The sequence below is a fragment of the Crassostrea angulata genome, chromosome 6, assembly GCF_025612915.1.
Source record: "Crassostrea angulata isolate pt1a10 chromosome 6, ASM2561291v2, whole genome shotgun sequence".
In the NCBI taxonomy this organism is placed as follows: domain Eukaryota; kingdom Metazoa; phylum Mollusca; class Bivalvia; order Ostreida; family Ostreidae; genus Magallana; species Magallana angulata.
Window position 1 is genome coordinate 12,828,174 of NC_069116.1, and position 14,327 is coordinate 12,842,500.

At 32.8% G+C, this 14,327-nt stretch overlaps 1 protein-coding gene and 2 non-coding genes across 5 annotated transcripts in view; 2 read left to right on the forward strand and 1 right to left on the reverse strand.

Moving 5' to 3' along the window:
• Nucleotides 1-222: 222 nt before the first annotated feature.
• Nucleotides 223-294, forward strand: Trnaq-uug (transfer RNA glutamine (anticodon UUG)). Its single transcript has one exon. It is a non-coding gene; the product is annotated as a tRNA-Gln (tRNA).
• Nucleotides 295-3,235: 2,941 nt separating this feature from the next.
• The window catches only part of LOC128190580 (WW domain-containing oxidoreductase-like), a 12,892-nt gene continuing 1,800 nt past the window's right edge, over nt 3,236-14,327 (forward strand). The window contains exons 1-8 of one of the 3 annotated variants that reach the window (XM_052862680.1): nt 3,236-3,330; nt 6,797-6,861; nt 6,969-7,026; nt 7,588-7,766; nt 9,072-9,267; nt 10,159-10,344; nt 12,554-12,812; nt 13,790-14,327. The exon at nt 13,790-14,327 is cut by the window's right edge and continues 1,800 nt beyond it. In XM_052862680.1, coding sequence (XP_052718640.1) covers nt 3,236-3,330; nt 6,797-6,861; nt 6,969-7,026; nt 7,588-7,766; nt 9,072-9,267; nt 10,159-10,344; nt 12,554-12,812; nt 13,790-13,981 — 1,230 coding nt within the window. In that variant the 3' untranslated portion in view covers nt 13,982-14,327. Of the gene's footprint in view, nt 3,331-5,427; nt 6,862-6,968; nt 7,027-7,587; nt 7,767-9,071; nt 9,268-10,158; nt 10,345-12,553; nt 12,813-13,789 lie in introns of those variants that run through there. The other 2 variants (XM_052862679.1, XM_052862678.1) reach the window with 2 other exon arrangements.
• Trnaq-cug (transfer RNA glutamine (anticodon CUG)) lies at nt 5,213-5,284 on the reverse strand. Its single transcript has one exon. It is a non-coding gene; the product is annotated as a tRNA-Gln (tRNA).

Sequence of the window (14,327 nt, forward strand, 5' to 3'; positions counted from 1 at the left end):
TTCTATTTCGGATTTGGCTAACATTGTCAGTGGAAATAACATTCCGTTACAAATCTAAACTCTTAATAACAATATTATTAAAAATTTAACAATAAGTTCAATTTTGTACAAAGTAGACATGGTTTTTATACGAATTGCTAAACGTTGGATAATTTCAATTTTATCCGAATAATAGAAATACACAATAAGCATGTAGAAATTAAGCTGCGAAATAAACATCAAGGCCCCATGGTGTAATGGTTAGCACTCTGGACTTTGAATCCAGCGATCCGAGTTCAAATCTCGGTGGGACCTCGCAATTTTTGCGCCATTCTTTAATTTTATGAGCTATATAGAACATAGTGCCACTGAAGTTCTGTGTGATGAGTATAATATGATATATATATATCCTTCAAACTTTTTGTATTTAAAGGGACATGGACACGATTTGACTTAAAATTTTCAAATTTTATTTTCCCATTTTCAATGTTTATACTGATAAATATTGAAGTTTACAATGCTATGTCAAAATTTAAAAGTCAAATATCAAGTTATAAGCAAGATACAGAGTTTATAATTCTTTGTTTTGTAAACAAAGCTCGAAAATGTCATTTTTTACAAATGTGTTGTATTGGTGTAAGCTTCAATCAAATGTATATTTTTTTTGTTGAAAATAGTATTTATGAAGATATTGAATTAGTTTAAATTGTTTTTTGCATGTCATTTTGTTTACGAAATGGTAATTCTCTACATTACATTTTTGTAAACAACTATAAGACTCGAGCTTTGTTTAAATAACAACCAATTCTTACCTCTGTATCTCGCTTGTAACTTGACTTTAACATTCAATATTTTGGTCAATCATTTAAAATGCACCAGTTAACCATTTTATACTTAAAAAATAAAAATAAAATTTTTGATCTCAAATCGTGTCCAAGTCCCTTTAAAGCTCCTTTCCTTGACTTTAGACACGCAGTAACATTGTGAATTTCACATTTGTTCGAAGTTTCCATGCAATGTGTACTCAGTCAATTTTGTACTTAAATTAAAAAAGGAATTATTTTGGATATAATGATCAAATGTCGCAGTACTATTGACTGAGTAACAATCGCTATAATCATGTACGTGTTCGACTAAACACGAGTTGTTATAATTAGCCACAACTGCCGTACGTTAAATATCTTGTATCCAATAGTTGGCCAGGGAGTTACCAGTGGTATTGTTTGCCAAATTTTTGCTTGTATAGTACATTTATATATTTATCAAAACCAACGAACAATCGGTGGATGATATGGAAATACACTAGTACTCTATGAATGATATGAATTAAATTTGGCACCCATAATTCGCAATTTTTTAAAGTGTTTCGGGTACAATAAAATGTTATGTCATTTGTTAGAAGAGCTGATATAAAATATATTTTTCATCTATTTATTTGATTTTCTTGCACTCACTTGTAGTATATGACGTCAGAAGTGACGCTATTTCTATAATACAATCACGAATAGGAAATATAGAGCACATGTTTGAACAAGGAATTTGTTTTGTCACGTATTAGTCTTGGATAGATACGTCTCTGATTAAAATATTTTGTTTGTTCAAGCTGAGCATGCGCTCTATGTTTTCTGAAAGAAAAACTGCTTGAAAACATGCAAGCTGTTTTATGCTAAATTGGCTTTACAATGTCATATTTCTAAATTCTGGGCACTTGAAGAATCAAAATGAACATTAAGTAAAAACAACACATGTATATCTGTACAAAGAAAACAAAGAATTGCAGTAAAATGATGATATTTATTTTAGGGTGCCATTTTAGGCCTATACCAAATACAATGTGTACACCAGGTCACGTGATCTTCATGTTAGCTTGGGCGCGTTTGATTGAACTGACTCTAGTAACTCTAGGGTTATGTTGGTGCATGCGCAAAGGCTAGACTCTATGAATGTGAATAAAACGATGAGTGTTGCTCTAGTGTTAAAATGGCGAATAAGTTTTTTCCTCTCAGCTGACCCAAGGCTAACTGTCTTAGATTTACATAAATTTACGTAATTTTAGAGTACTTACCATTACAAGTTTAATCTCTTTTGTTTAAAACATTCATCCTATACAAATCTGTTTTAAAATTTATTTTAATGTTATTCAGAACTAATAAGATTCCCTCCCCCTACCCGATCTGAAAATTATTTTGAATTGAAATAAACATCTCAATTATGAAATTTTTGATGAGTAACTAAGAATTAATTATAAAGAAAACTTTAAAAAATCATTGTTGCATTTTACCTGTACAGTTTAACATTTCTACCAATCCAGCTCCAGCTAAATATACATGCTATAATTGTTTCACCCTTTATCTCTACTTGACTTACTTTGACTTAAGCCTTTCTCACTCCCCTGTGGAGCATAGGCCACAGACAATTCTTTTCCACTTCTCTCTGTGTTTTGCTAGTTGGTGGATGGTGTTCCAGTTGTGTCCTTTCTCGGCCATTTCTTTTTCAAGGACTCTTCTCCAGGTTAGTCTTGGCCTTCCCCTTTTCCTCTTCCCTTGTGGTGTCCATTGTTGGGCTTGACAGGTGATGTTATAGATCCGCTTTTCCTTAGTGTATGACCAATCCATTTCCATTTTCTCTTTTTGATTTCTTCTAGAATAGGGATTTGATAAGTTCTTCTCCAAAGGTCTTCATTTGTTATTTTGTTCGGCCACCATATCTGAAGGATGTTTCTCAGACATCTGTTTACAAAGGATTGGGGTTTTTTCCTGTTCGCCATTGTGAGGCTCCATGTTTCCGACCCGTAAAGTAGCACTGATTTTACGTTGCAATTAAATATCCTGAATTTGGTCTTGATTGTTATTTACTTTGACTTCCATACCTTTCTTAGCATACCAAATGCAGTATATATATGCCTTTGCTAGGCGTGATTTTACATCTTCCTCTGTTCCTCCACTATGGTTAACAACACTTCCTAGATATGTGAATGATGTAACATGATGTAACAATTAATATCTACTCTTTGAGTGATAAAAAATAATAATACACCCCAAAATTCAAATTTTCATATGTCTATTTGCATATAAACTAATATTATCCACAAGAGCTTATAAAAAAATACAAGTTAGGTATTCACAAACTGAAATGCCTTTGTTTATTTTTTGTTAGTGTGAATGTACGAAAATAGGCTAATTGCTAAAGGCTAAACACTAATTGAATTTTCTTTATAGTTCCCGTAACTATCATGTGACTTATAGCAAGAGTCAAAATGGCGGCGCCCATGGTTGACACCGATAGTGACGATGAATTACCTCCTGGGTGGGAAGAACGGGTCTCCGCACAAGGACAAGTGTACTATGCAAAGTAAAACAGTGCCCATCAACTTTTGTTTATCTCAAATTGATCATTATGAAATACGTCTTTGTAGAATAACAAATATAAAATTATACGTTTATAAAATGCCTCTATTGAAGCTTACCATGTAGCATAGTGATACCACGAGGCATCAAACAAAATTAAATAAAATCTGTCAAAACATCAGTGTGTGCTTTATGACTCTGATTTAAATATTGTGAATCAGAATACTTTTTTTCCAATTGAGTGTTATCAATTTCTATGCTGTTGATGTTGTTTGTGTTTATTTTCATTAGCTTTGTTTTTTCCTTGTTGATTCGGAGCCCAGTCTTTGATGCATTTTTTTTATACTAAGATTGATGTTCTCTCTTGCATTTGGTCATATATACGCATGGGATAAAAGAGCCAAGTCATCGGCAAAATCTAGGTCTTCAAGTTGGTTCATAAGGTTCCACTGGATTCCATTTCTTTTCCCTGCTGTTGTTTCTCTCATAATCCAGTCAATGCCCAAAAGGAACAAAAAGGGGGAGAGCAAGCAACCTTGTCGTACACCTGTTTTGATTTCAAATCTTTATCTCTAACTCTACTTGAAATCTTGAAAAATATCAGTTCTATAAAAGTTTATTAATATCTACTCTTTGAGTGATAAAAAATAATAATACACCCCAAAATTCAAATTTTCATATGTCAAATTCGCAATTGCTTATCGTTTTCAGCCATCTTGAAACTCTTGTGCTCTCACTAAGGGCGAGTTTGATTGAACGACACGAGTAACTCGGGTTGCAAGAGTTGACAATAAAACATGTATTTCACGACACTAGTGTTGAACCCGTGTTACACAAGATCATGGCATTTTTGCATTAAAAGTGTGCACCAATCCTCCTGTTTATTTGAAAAACGTTTTTTTCATGTACTTACGTGTCTTATTGTTAAGAATATGGAAATAAGGCAAGTAAAATGTCTGTATTAGGGTGGATAAGATACTGAAAAAGATATCAATATATCTTTAAATTTTCTTTCAAATATTCATTTCAAGCCATGTATTTAATATTTAACATAAATAGAGTTGTAATTCTTAAATATGTCCAATACGCGGGACATTTTGATTTTAATTGATGTTTTCGGAACCAAAGTTTTTAAAAAGTTTAATTTTTTAAAATTTTCAAAGCGATCATTTTTACAGTTTGCGAGTCTATGTTCCTTATTAATACCATAGTCTAATTAAGATCAGACACGGCTTATCATCCATTATTTTTAATAATTTTACCTCAGCAATGTGGAAATTGGCATTACGGTCAGACGCGACCTTTCATATTATTTTCATTTTTTCTATCCATTACATATTTCTGTAATTATATTTCATGTAAGGATGTACAGTTTTAATGAAAAAATATAAACTATGACTTTATAAGCATTTTATTGCACATGCTGCATGCCATTATAAAGAAATTTCGAAAACATTAAACTCTAAAAATACTAATTGTAACTTGGTTATGTATCCTGGAGCGCTTTTCATTGAACTGACTCTAGTAACTCTAGGGTTATGTTGGTGTATGCGCAAAGGCTAGGCAAGTCAAGAAAAAATACTTTACTGTACACACATTATATTTCTGAATGTATGCTTTTGGTTCGAAATGATTAACGAGGCCAAATATTGCATCTTGATTTGACATTTTCCGCTAAATAATCAGCCAGTGGTAACAATGGTACACCAAGGGTACCATTGTTAACATTGGTAAATTTTCCTCTCTGAAAGTACCCTAAGCCATTGTGTAGAAGTTTAAACGTGTTTTTTTTTTTAGTTTGAACGTTTTTTTTAATCAGTAGAAACCTAGTCGCAAATGATTGAGAGGGGGTATTAGAGGGAAAATAATGGAGGAAAAATGTATGCAGGTTCTACCGAGATTTGAACTCGGATCGCTGGATTCAGAGTCCAGAGTGCTAACCATTACACCATAGAACCTCCGTTGCCCGAAAGAGGGAAAATAACAAATATAAACTAATATTATCCACAAGAGCTTATAAAAAAATACAAGTTAGGTATTCACAAACTGAAATGCCTCTGTTTATTTTTTGTTAGTGTGAATGTACGAAAATAATTGCTAAAGGCTAAACACTAATTGAATTTTCTTTATAGTTCCCGTAACTATCATGTGACTTATAGCAAGAGTCAAAATGGCGGCGCCCATTGTTGACACCGATAGTGACGATGAATTACCTCCTGGGTGGGAAGAACGGGTCTCCGCACAAGGACAAGTGTACTATGCAAAGTAAAACAGTGCCCATCAACTTTTGTTTATCTCAAATTAATCATTATGAAATACGTCTTTGTAGAATAACAAATATAAAATTATACGTTTATAAAATGCCTCTATTAAAGCTTACCATGTAGCATAGTGATACCACGAGGCATCTCGCTCCAAATCAATGAAATGGGGAATAAACAGAGAAGAACCTTACCGTACATTGCAAAAATTTTGGCTTTTATGGGAAGACCACGGATATGTAGTTTAGTTTCATTCTCTTGTACGATAATGTATGTGCAATAGATCACACATGACACATGCCATTGTTTCTAAACTTAATTAAATTCTAAACGCATAAACAATGTCCAATGATTGTTTGCCATCTAGTGAAGTAGTTTAATTTAAAATGCCTAGAACAAGTCACCAACTTAATAGGTAAATACATGTAGGTAGAAAAATATATAAAATTTCATTGAACAAAATTAAATAAAATCTGTCAAAACATCAGTGTGTGCTTTATGACTCTGATTTAAATATTGTGAATCACAATACTTAAAATTTTATGGGATGAAAATTTTGTGAAGTTCTACACTGCGAATGTGTATAAAACCAGCCAATATCATAAGTTGATGATAATAACAGTACATGTATTTTTAAAAAAAAATATTTTTATTCAGTTTTTGTGTCAGTTAAAAAAAAAATGTTACTCTGATCAAGTCAATCGAACATGAATGTGATGCCAAATTTGTGTTAATTCTCAACGAAGATCTTTTTTAAGCCAGCAGTATTTGTAAAGTTAATTTGCATTTTTAGTCCGAAATGTTAAAAATGCCAGGGAAATGTCAGATATTTTGTCTAGGTTTGCATATAGTTCTAAAACACATCAAAATTAAATACATGAGTCTCATGTAGCAATATATTCTAATATATTAAAAGTTTATGTCTCTAGCTAGCTGAGATTAGCAGTGTTTGCATGGAAATCTAATGATAAACCTTTCCATTTTATGTTTATTGCTTTATCGACAGCTATATGTTAACATTGATGAGAATGTCTTGATTTGCATTGCTTTTTGTTATGCATTTAAGAAGTTTATGAATAAATATGGATTTTGTATTGCTAAAAGATCAGAGAAAGAAGAGATTTTAAAATTAAATATATTAATGTCACGTGAGAAGGTGGAAAAATGTATGCTCATGTGTTGTAAAACAGCAGTTAAATTCTTTAACAGTCATGAAACAAAAGAAACACAATGGGAGCATCCCCGTTCCGGTAAAAAGAAGACGATTAAAGGAGGTTAGTGAAAAAATGAAGTAAAGAAAGCTGGAGTTTTTCAAATAAATATTATTTTAAATGAACTGAAACAAGTACCAGGTATGTTTATTGTTCTATATATCTTGTAGATTTACCTTATGGCTGGGAAAAACAAATTACTGATGATGGAGTTATTATATTTGTTGAGTAAGTACATATATACTGAATAAGATAATGTGCGTGTCGAGTGTTAGATTTACGTACACTACTGTAAAAAGGAAAGGAGGAACGAGCATATAAATACATTGAAAACATATGGCTGGACCGGGTATCAAACCTGTAACCCTTGCAACTCTAGTCAGGTGCTCTACCTCTGAGCTACCTAGACTGATAACCACGGTCCATATAGCCCCAACTAAAATTCTAATTTTAGGAAGGAGAATAATTTAGACATCCGAAATTCAACCCTTTTCATATTATGTTTCTGAACATTGCAAATTTTGGTGATACATCAATCATATACAGGTAAAGTTCAGTCAAAGTTTAATGTGAAGGCAAAGATAACACTGTAGCATTGGGGAACCCTCCTCTCTGCTAGTCATATGAATAGCACCCCCCTCCCCCAATGCCCATTTATCTCGATTAACTCTATAAACATCAATTCCTTAGACACAAGACACCTACCATGTAATAATGAAACTCCACACTTTATTGCTCTGCTTTTTTAATATATAAGTTTTATGATCTATGTTTTGTATCATGTTTCAGTCATATAAACAAAAAGACTACATACACAGATCCAAGGTTAGCCTTTGCTGAGGATGAAAAGAAAACACCCTTTGACTTTAAACAGAAATTTGATGGCAACAGCACTGCTTTACAAGTGGTCCAAGGACAAGACCTCTCTGGAAAATATGCAATTGTAACTGGAGCTAACAGTGGAATTGGTAAGTTTGGAGTATCTATATATCAGGATTTCCCATTAATGGATACCAATAGTTGATCTTATCTTTTATCATCACAAGATGATAACTTTGAATCGGTGGCACACAAATGCTTTTTTAAGTCAGGTTAATGACAAGTTTTCAAGCATGTGTTTTACATTGAACAATGAAAGAGGCCACATCTCGTGATTACATTAATTAGATCGCAAAGGAAAAAGAAGCTTTGCAATTCCACACGTGGCTTTAATGATGGCTGAATACCATATATCTTTCAACTTGGCCATAAAAGTAATCTTGACTTGCAGTTAATTGCAATGCTGCATGATTTGTGTTAAGCATGTAAACATTGATATGAAATTGATGTTGAGAAAGAATATATGGTTTCCTACTAGTTCTTAATTCTCTTATATGTTAAATTTTAGCAACTTAACCTTTTTTTTAACAAAGGCAATTGTTAAAGTCTCTGCACTCAAATATTTGATACCTGTAATCAGTAGGATGGTTAAAGCATGCAAGCATTTTTATTACATGTGTTAGTTAATGTTACAAAATTTGATTTTCAATAGTCTTATATTTTAGTTGATATCTTTAATTGCTTATCAGAAACCCTTACTACATATATAGTACATGTACATAAAAATCTATGCTTTAAATATACGCGAAAAAGGTACCGCAATGCTATCGCTTTACGGTTCAAAATCTACCTATTTTTCATCACTGGAGGTTAACATGTATGTCTTCCACCACCAGACACCAGTCAGATCTTATGTTTGAATTTTCCAGGGGGGTCCAGAAACCTCTCTCTAGATCTGTACATGGTGTGGGTATTACTGTCTTATATGACAGCATCGATCTAGTTTTACTTACATTGAAATTGCTTTTTGAAGTAAATTATCGGTTCGTTTTAATCATTCTTTTATTCAACATTTTGAACATGTACCAGTTTATTGATTTTGAACATCAGTATAAATGCAAAAATTTTTGGTAACATACTGCAGAATCTTTTTAGTTTATGTGGACCATTATTCAAAACTGTAAGTTTGTTGGGATGTATTAGTAATTGTATTGTAACATTATATAGTGGGGCAGTATTGAATTCTTTAATTTGCTAAAAAAAATGCTAATATGTTGAGTTTTTATGTCAATTCATTGATGAGAGATTATTCCATAGGTGGTAGGCTAAGAACCAGGGTTGTGTAAATACATGCATTCCACTGTGTATCAACTCAATTGCATATTTTGTAAAGAAACACATAAGATAATTTATGCACATTCTGTCTGTAACAGTAAGAATGTATTGTTCTGTAGGATTTGAGACTGCTAGAACTCTTGCATATTTTGGAGCAACAGTGATATTGTCCTGTCGGAACCTCGATGCAGCTAACAAGTGCAAACAAATGATACTAGAGGACAGACCATCCGCCAAAATAGAAGTCATGCATCTGGACCTTGCCTCTCTGAAAAGTGTCCGCATGTTTGCTGAAGAATACAGATCCAAAAAGTGGTAAAGTGGTAGTTTAGGGGCAAATTAGGGGTGGGGTGGGGTTAGGGGTGGTAATTGGTCTGCATCTGGGTCTGACCACCGTAATTCAGATTAAAAGGACTATAGACCACATTTTCATGCTTAATCAAAATTGGTGTTCTAATTATCCCTTGGACACCCCTCCTTGCTTGGAAAAACTGTTTGGATCCATGCAAGCATGGACTTAGTACATGTATATGATTATATAGGGCCTAAGATGATCCCCTAAAGTCTGAACATCAAAAGCTACTGTACATATATTTTTGCTTTACACAGTTATACTAGCTAGTATGTGTAAAGATTGTTCATAATTTTTATTTTGATCTAAATGCCCTTAGAAATATATGATAGCATGAAATGAACATTTTGTCCATGTTTTTGCACAAAATGGCTAATTTCAAACAAGTTTTATTTGAAACATTGACTGCTTGAACAAATAAATATTTTCCTCAAAGATTTATCAATCTAGTACATGTACTAATTACCAAACAGAAATTTTCTGCTTTATGATTTTTACAAATTTTGATTGAATTACCACCAAAATAGCATCACTTCTGACATGACATTCTGCCAGTGAGTGCACATAAATTAGATAAAAAAAGATAAATTAATGAACCCTATTATCTTATATCAGCTCTTCAACAAAATAACAAAGCATTAATTAATCTAATATACCTGAAATACTTTTAAAAATGTTGAATCATGTGGGGCCAAATCTGGTACATGTAGTTCTTTTACAATAATAGGACTTTGGAGACCCCCCCCCCCCCCCCCCCCCCCCCCCAATAAATATAATCCTCCCCCCTGTGACAGATCGATCGACCCTCCTTCTACATAGATTATGTTATGAAATTTTCATTGATTTATATCTAGGCCTCTGCATATGTTGATTTTGAATGCTGCTGTGTTTGGTTTACCTTACACCAAAACAGAGGATGACCTTGAGATGACCTTTCAGGTCAACCACCTGGCCCAGTTTTACCTGACCAAGCTTCTGTGGGAGATACTTGCCACATCTTCACCTTCTCGAGTTGTCATCGTGTCGTCAGAGTCACACAGGTATATAGAACTGATCGCATCTATAAGTCCTTGCTACTCCTGTATCAAAGTAATCCAATTCCCAGTTACATTGGTTATAGAGATGATATGAAAACATTTATTTACATTCTCCTTTGTTGCTGTGCAAAATAACACCACAAATCAAGTTTTTTGTCTACGGCAAATCTTGTTTTTAGTGAATTGTAAAGGACCATAGAAAAAACTTTGTTGTTGCCTTTATTTGGGATACTTTTATATCAGATTTCTAAAAAATCTTATCGTGAATTCGTAAAAGAAAAAAAATCAGCTGACAGCTAGTTCTTAAAATTGTCGTAAGTTATAAAAGAACTATTACTGTCATGTACAAAAAATGTCAATGCAATCTTTTTCTTCATTTTTTAAAAAAATTCTGTAATGTACAATATTTGAATTCAAGTATTTTATATAATTATATGCATCTAAAAATGTAATAGAAATTTTTCTAAATGATAAAATACATTAAAGCTGCATGGTCCAAATTTTTCGGCTATTACAGTATCAAATGTTTTCCCAACAAAACCAATTATCTTAGAAAGTTATAGACTTTCACCTATTTTTACCATCAGAATTAGTCTCCTTTCAAAGTTAGAAGTATTTGGTAAGTAAAAATTATTTCCTTATGAGCATACAAAAAAAAAAAACAAATCAAAATGCATCAAGGGAATGTTTAGGAAAGCTAGGAAACCGTTTGTTTTCGTCCCCAAATGTTTGGGTATATTTCATCCGTATGTTATGCATCAATTGTAAACATAGCAAACTTCAGAAATATTAGTAAATAAAAGGTACACAGGTATATTTTTGATTTGCCAGATCACTACTCATATTAGACTCTATTGATAGCGATATATCAAAGTCGTAACGCAATCATCATTGTCTCGAAGTCAGGGATGAATTTTAATATAAAGGCTAAATTAAATGCGATATAGGCCTACAGCAAAACTTGGTTATAACAAAGTCACTGGGACCTTAGAAATTACTTCGTTATATCTGTAATTCGTTATAAGCGTATTAGAAATTCATTAAATTTACATAGCTGGGGATCCAAGATGACTTCGCTATATCCGTGAATTCGTAATATCCGTGTTCGTACTAAACGAGTTTTATTGTACCTTTTTTATGTTATTTGTTTTGTATAAGAAATTGTACATAATGTACATAAATGGCTTAATTGACCTACTACAATGTCTATTATTATGCATATACTTAGCATGTATAATCATCGTTTAAAAGGGTACACAAAATTTGATATAAGATCAGACCAAGCAGCTTTAAAATTTTGGCTGCGGAGGTATTAAAATGACTTTGGTATAGCCAGAAATTTGTTATAGCCATGTTCATTATATATGGCAATCTATTCTCTTTATATAAAAGATTTGCCTGGACATGAATAAGAATTTATTATAGCTGTAAATTCATTGTTCATTATTCGTTATTTACGAGTTTTGCTGTAAATTATTACATATTATACTTAGTCATTATATTTCATAGACTATAAAATGATTATTAAGTTATTTTAATTGATTAATATAAAATCCACTGTTTACAAGAGGTGGGAATATGATTAAGTTAATGAAAGATGTCACTGTAGTACATGTATTAGCACCATTTTTTTTTAACAAATGGATAGGAGCTATTCTAAAAAAAATCTTCTTGGTTGCAATGCATGTATTGATATTTGAATTTGTTACTTGAGAAAATTTTCAGGTATTGCTAAATGTTCAAAGTAATATAAAATGATTTTTCAAATGCAAGCTGTGTGTTAATTGCTCTGTGATGAGTCTATATATAGTTTTAAGGGAAGAGAAGTATATTATTTAATTAAGAAGGTGCTAAATTGATATAGTCATGTCTGCTTATTTTTCAAAACCTCCATTTGCATGAGAGAGACTTTGGGAAATATCTTTATTCAACAGGTTGGCTAAATATTGATTTAATTGATAAATATTACTTTAACTAATGATTAAATGTTGAAGTGCTTAAGGCATTTGCTTGTCTGTTAAAAACACATCTAGTACTTTAAAGAAGCAATTGCCTTACTCACCTATATACCTTCAAGAGAAATTTACTATAAGAGGGTCAAAGAAAATACACACCTATTATGTTTTGAAAACAATCTTTTGGGGACCTAATTTCATCACTGAAAAGGAATGAGGAAACACAAGAAACTTGACCAACACGGTTGTTTTTACAGGTTTAGTGATATATCAGGGGAAAGCATCAGCGAGAGCATGTTATCTCCAGGGAGAAGTGTTTATCAGGACCTTCGAGCATACAACAATTCCAAACTGTGCAATGTGTTATTTTCTCTCCACCTGAACAAACTGTTGTCAGATAAAGGTGTCCTCAGTAACTCGCTGCATCCTGGTAATGTCATGTCCACAAGCCTCTCAAGACACTGGTGGTTATACAGAGTAATCTATCTTCTGGCCAGACCTTTCTCAAAATCTCTGGTAAATAACATTTATGGTGGCTATATATTTGCATGATACATGTATTTTGTGATGTCTTTAGTTAAGTAACATGTAATTTGGAGTTGTTGATGATAAGCTCTATTATTTAACATGTACCCCATTACCACCACCTTTTTTCAGAAATTATCACGTTTTGATGTATCAAGAATAATCTTCAGATCCTCAATCTTAATTAAAACATGTATTTTGTTTTATCATATTGGTTGTTATGATGACCATTTTATAATTACATGGTATGCATTTGGCACTGACTTGACCTGCCTCCCTCCCACCACCATAATGGTCATTGTTTAATAAATATCTTCTAACCTGACCATGATTTATCTATATAGCTATGCATGATCACCAATTTTAAATAGATCACACACTAGTCAGCGTTGCAGTACTAGCTGTGTACAAGGTTTTTTCTATCCCATTTTTTTTTCATCCTTCTACACTTGCAAACAGTTTCGCTCCATCTTGAATTTGCCCAGACACTGTATATAATAGATACCGATACTCTTTCTAATTAACACAGTAATTAAAAATTGATTTCAATTTGCTCAGTCTTAATTCCAACACTAGGATGAAAGGGGTGAAAATAAAATGGGAGCGAATATTTCCTTGTATACAGCAATTTAATGCTGCATGTCTAATGAATCTTCATATCCTTCACAGAACTGTATTACACTCGGGTTACCTTTGAAGGTCACAGGCCTCTTGTTGTTGCTACATGTATATGATAACTATTTTTAATCTCAGTTTGAATGATTATATTTTGTTATAAAAATTTTCAGAAGTACCATTATTGCAAACTAAATATCTGCATGGGTTTTTATTTCACTGTACATTTTTTTTTAAATAGCAGTATAAATATATCAATAAATTCTGAATGATGAGATAGATGCATGTATCATTTGTCAATAATTAATTGAAAATGTATGCTATGTATTTCAGTTATTTTTTGTAAATTTCAGCAACAAGGTGCTGCCACCACCATCTTTTGTGCAGTCTCGTCACAGCTGGATGGAGTGGGGGGCTTATACTTTAACAACTGTTGCCGCTGTGTGCCCTCGAGGGCAGGCTGTGATGAGAACCTGGCCCTAAGACTGTGGAATCTGAGTGAGAGGATGTTACAGAAAGCTCTGGACCAAGGAATCGGGGACTAGCTGATACACTATCCCATTTAAGGAACAAGAGGGGCTTTGATTGTAAAGAGGAAAGAAAGAGATAAAGCTAAAAAAGGAAATTCAAGAGTTATTGAGGACAAGTTGTCCCTTTCAGAAAAGTTTAATTTAAGAGATGCGATCACCAAAATCAATTTGGAACTGTGTCAAACTACTTCAAGCTCTTTTTGTATGATGCATATTTGAGGTGGAAGAATGTTGAAGGGGATAGTCCTGTGACTACTGCTGATCCTATCACATGCAGCCCCCTTTACCTAACGTAAAACAAGATACAACATCTGATCACATCAAAATAACAGACTAGTACTGAACATTAGCTGGTATATAA